The sequence below is a fragment of the Papaver somniferum genome, unplaced genomic scaffold (assembly GCF_003573695.1).
Source record: "Papaver somniferum cultivar HN1 unplaced genomic scaffold, ASM357369v1 unplaced-scaffold_21, whole genome shotgun sequence".
Classification (NCBI taxonomy): Eukaryota; Viridiplantae; Streptophyta; class Magnoliopsida; order Ranunculales; family Papaveraceae; genus Papaver; species Papaver somniferum.
The window spans coordinates 10,478,904-10,483,433 of record NW_020631041.1 but is presented as its reverse complement, the minus strand read 5'-3'; the positions used below and the strand labels follow the sequence as shown (position 1 = coordinate 10,483,433).

At 35.4% G+C, this 4,530-nt stretch overlaps 1 protein-coding gene across 1 annotated transcript; it reads left to right on the top strand.

Annotated features, from left to right (window-relative positions):
• Positions 1-1,631: 1,631 nt before the first annotated feature.
• LOC113340308 (UDP-xylose transporter 1-like) lies at positions 1,632-4,255 on the top strand. The gene is made up of 8 exons (XM_026585516.1): positions 1,632-1,861; positions 2,251-2,379; positions 2,469-2,653; positions 2,762-2,829; positions 2,928-3,060; positions 3,163-3,324; positions 3,458-3,727; positions 3,816-4,255. The coding sequence occupies exons 2-8, from the start codon at positions 2,259-2,261 to the stop codon at positions 3,906-3,908; spliced, it is 1,032 nt and encodes a 343-aa protein (XP_026441301.1). The 5' UTR covers positions 1,632-1,861; positions 2,251-2,258; the 3' UTR covers positions 3,909-4,255.
• Positions 4,256-4,530: the final 275 nt, after the last annotated feature.

The following is a 4,530-nucleotide window of genomic DNA, read 5'->3' as shown; positions in this document are numbered from 1 at the left end:
TCTTCTATTTACTGTTTTGTGATTTGAATCAAGATCTGTTGATCTTGACCATTTGATTGTGATACTAGATTAATGGTACCCACATAAATCTGAAAATCTTCCAATTTCTCCTCAAAATCCTAGAACTTCTTTTTGATGCAATTTGTTGTCCGTCTCATTACTTCTCTATAGATAGACAAGGGTTTCATAATGGGGTGGTTTAACAATCTACCAAGAGATATTATGTTAGAAATTCTAACTCGTTTACCATCAGAATCAATTTTGGGTAGATAAAAACTAATTGCATAGTAGTAACAAGTAGTTATCTGTGGTATGAAAATGAAAAACTGGACCTCAGAGTATCTACTGTATGAGATGATGCTGATGGTTGATCAAGGAAAGAACAGAGGTAAACTAACGCCCTTCCTTTTCCAGGTAACCATTCAAGAATAACATCTGGAACTGTCTCCGTCTTCCTTCCAAAGTGCTGAAAACATTCTCCCTACTAAATCCAAGTTATCCTCTTATATTTCTTATCAGGATTATGTGAAATGGTAATTTGGGTCGATTTTCTTGAGCCTTCTGAACACATTGATGCATTTTCAGAAGATCCATGTGATGGTGCTTTGGCAGTATAATCCAGCAAATCAACTATCACCTGAACTCTAGTCTTAACCCCATGCACATAGCAGCATTAGATTTTATGAACTGAACCCATTGTGCAATCACTCCTGCCCGGCTCAGAAAATGGTACCCTCTGGAGAGTAGTAGGTGATGGCGTAGTGCTCCTATCTTCTTGAGGTACCAAAAATTTGGCAACAGGATGGAACCTCTCAAAGAAAGCTGTATTAAAATTATAAACAAAATAAAGAAATGGATCTCCACAACTGCTAATGATAAAGTGGCAAAAAGAAATCGTCAATACCAAAGGTGGAATTTCTATCCCCTAAAGTCTAGATAGTAGTTGATATATTCCATGAAGAATAAGGTCTACACTATCAAAGTCTGACGATCAATAATATTATGACTTATAAAGGTAGAAGGATTTAAAAAGAGAACGATATCCCAACTTCTATGATTATTTTCCTATCTGTATTCGTTGGCCGTGGTCGATGTACAAAAATTTACTCATATGACGCACTTTTTATGAGAAGCGATTTTGGGCGACTTAATAATCAAATACACACAGTACCTTAATTAATAATGATTGTTGGTTAGAAAGAACATTATTAAGGTTTGGTACCGAACATTTAAGGAGAGGAGGATGTTTTTTTTTTCTTTCTTTCTCGAAGGAGTGAGTGAGTCTCAAGTTTTTCTTTTCATTCACCAAACACTTTGGTTTTGCTTCCAATTCCAGGAATCTAACCCCCAATATTATTGTCTCTCAACTTCCTAACTTATGTTTTAAGTCTCTTCATTCTCTCTAATGTGATGTCCCGTTAAATCAGTATAACTTATTTTTGATCAGTACAATAAATAAGCTGCTGTTGCTATATAATTTTGCTTCATTTCTCCGTTAACTTACTAACTACCTTGTGTTCTGGAAGTCAGTCGCAATCACACGCTTAGAAAATCAATTCAGACGTCACTGCCTATTACCGAACGAACTAGCTAACTCTACAATCATCAAAAATATAAAGGGCGCAATAAAAATCTACTTTTTCATACACACACTCTCTCTCTCTCTCTCTCTCTCTCTCTCTCTCTCTCTCTCTCTCTCTCTCTCTCTCTCTCTCTCTCGAGACATTTGAAGATCAAAACCAGAAAGATCCTAACCACAGTTTTTCTTTCTCGAGCTACCTACAATTGCATTATTCTTCTCTTGATCATTTACATAAACAAGTGTAAAAGCTACAATCTCCACCGTCCGGGGATCACCAAGGTACGTGGTTCTCGAGTTATGTTAGTATTTCAGAATGGAAAATGAGTTATATATTATCAATCTCGCTTTAAGTTAATGGATGATTTTTAATTGGACGAATAGTCTTAGTTAACTTGATTTTTGTTTGTTTTCGTTACACCGTCTTCCTCCCTCTTGATTTTGCTGTATCACCCTTGTATACATCAGCGTGTGCGTGTCATCACACATTTGCACAATAATAATAATAATAAGTTTGATATTCAAAAGCATTATTTAATTCATACTACTCCAATCAACGGATGATTAATTAGTGTGTGTGCTGGTTAACACTTTGCTGTTTCGTTCATTTTAATCGTCGACTGCATTTTTCAAAATCACTAAACAGAAAGGTGTATTGGTTATCTTTCCAGACATAAAAATGGGAGAAACACCAAGGTTACAACTCGGGGTAATTGGTGCTCTAGCACTTTCAGTTACATCTTCTGTTGCTATCGTAATATGCAACAAAGCTCTAATGAGTAATCTCGGATTTCCATTCGGTAAGGCATCCGATTTGTTTCTTAAAGCTATATGTCCTTGTAGTTCCGTTTGGGTGATGAAATCTTCTAATTATCTCTTGTATTTGCAGCTACAACATTAACTAGTTGGCATCTAATGGTTACATTTTGCACACTTCATGTGGCACAAAGATTCAATGTTTTTGAGACCAAGGTGGTCGACACCAAAACTGTGATGCTTTTCGGTATCCTAAATGGCGTGTCTATTGGACTTCTCAATTTAAGTCTTGGATTCAATTCCATTGGATTCTACCAAGTAACCTATTTTGAATCTCCCTATTACGATTTTGTAACAAAAATTACGGTCTGACTAGTTGAGTTTGTATCGAAATTTTAATCCGGATGAAATGACTTTCCTCTGCAGATGACAAAACTTGCAATTATACCCTTTACAGTACTGTTGGAAACCCTGTTTCTCAAGAAGCAGTTCAGGTCATTACATTTCTTTTAGTACTGACGAACATTTCATTTGTGTTTCGAGCTTATGTGCATTTGGTAATTAACTTTTGAGTTTCTCGATCATGTTTCAGTCAGAATATCAAGTTCTCTCTTTCTCTATTGCTACTCGGAGTTGGCATTGCGTCGATAACAGATCTCCAGCTTAATCTTGTCGGATCAATTATCTCTCTACTCGCGATCGCTACAACATGTGTCGGCCAAATTGTATGCTTTTGTTCTTCTAGTTATTATGAAATAATGCTTAAAATTAACAGCACGACATGAATGTGTTTTCTTTGACCCATGATGTTTTTTGAATCAATTCAGCTGACCAACACCATACAGAAGAGACTTAATGTATCGTCTACACAACTACTCTACCAATCTGCCCCATTTCAAGCTGGCATACTCTTTGTTTCCGGCCCTCTAGTTGATCAATGCCTCACCAAACAAAATGTCTTTGCCTACAAATACTCTCCTTTCGTCTTGGTATATCTCTTTCCTTCTTTCTCTGATCATTGTATATTTTATGGTCATATACAGTATTGTGGTATTTTTCATTTTTCGATATGCAATGCATGATTCTTCCCGTGTACTTAGTTGTGTGGTTGATAATGTGCAGGCATTTATTATTCTTTCGTGTGTGATTTCCGTATCGGTGAACTTTAGTACATTTTTGGTGATCGGAAAGACATCCCCTGTTACATATCAAGTTTTGGGTCATTTGAAGACATGCCTTGTCCTAGGATTCGGCTACACATTACTACACGATCCTTTCACAAACCGAAATATCATCGGTATTTTAGTCGCTATGTTTGGGATGGGGTTGTACTCTTACTTTTGTACTCATGAAAATAAAAAGAAACAGATTAATGATCTCTCCATCTCTCAGGTAACATACTATCTCTGTCTCTTGATCTCATTTTCATGCCATGATGAGTATTGAATGGGATAATAATTTTGATAAATGTTTATTGCAGATTAAAGAGACAACACCATTTTTAGGGAATAAAAACATGGGGCACCAAGATATGGAAGAGGTGAAAAAACCAAACAAGGATTCTCTTGTTTAATATACGCGCCTACTAGCTAGTTATGTCTATGTATTCATGGGTATATCGAGGAGCATAAAACAAACAAGACCTTCCTTACCTCTTTTGAGATACATTATTTTTCCTTTTTTTGGATTTAAAATGAGTGTAAATGATTTGATAATTCTTTCAAATAAAGTTTTATATAATTTCTTGCGGTTCTATATAAAGTATTAATGATTTGACATTGTTACCTCGCAACAATGTCATTGTCACGTGCTAAATAGGAGACTTAATGTTGATTGTGGTTTTTAATTCAGGGATAAAACTGTAAAACTATATATTTATGTGCCTTCGTTCTATAAAGAAGCAGAGACATTTAAAGTTGATGAGTGTACTTAAATATGTCCTTAAATATGTACTGAGTAATTCAATGTCTCTATATACGAAATTTATTAAAATAATATTGGTGCATGTTGCAAAATTCCAAGTTTTATGTAAATTTTATTGAGCTCATATTTGCATTATTCACTAATGCATAGCCTGCTGAGTATCTATTCTATGATGTGTTTCCAGTTGAACTCTTAGTGCTGACATGACATGACGATTAATGATTCACTCTTAGCTGAGTAGCATGAATTTCCCGAAGTGTCAGAATTAAGAT

Coding starts and splice junctions, on each gene's coding strand:
- LOC113340308 (XM_026585516.1), top strand. CDS start 2,259: ATGGGAGAAACACCAAGGTTACAACTCGGGGTAATTGGTGCTCTAGCA. Junction 2,380..2,468: donor TAATCTCGGATTTCCATTCG/GTAAGGCATCCG, acceptor TTGTATTTGCAG/CTACAACATTAACTAGTTGG. Junction 3,728..3,815: donor ATGATCTCTCCATCTCTCAG/GTAACATACTAT, acceptor TGTTTATTGCAG/ATTAAAGAGACAACACCATT.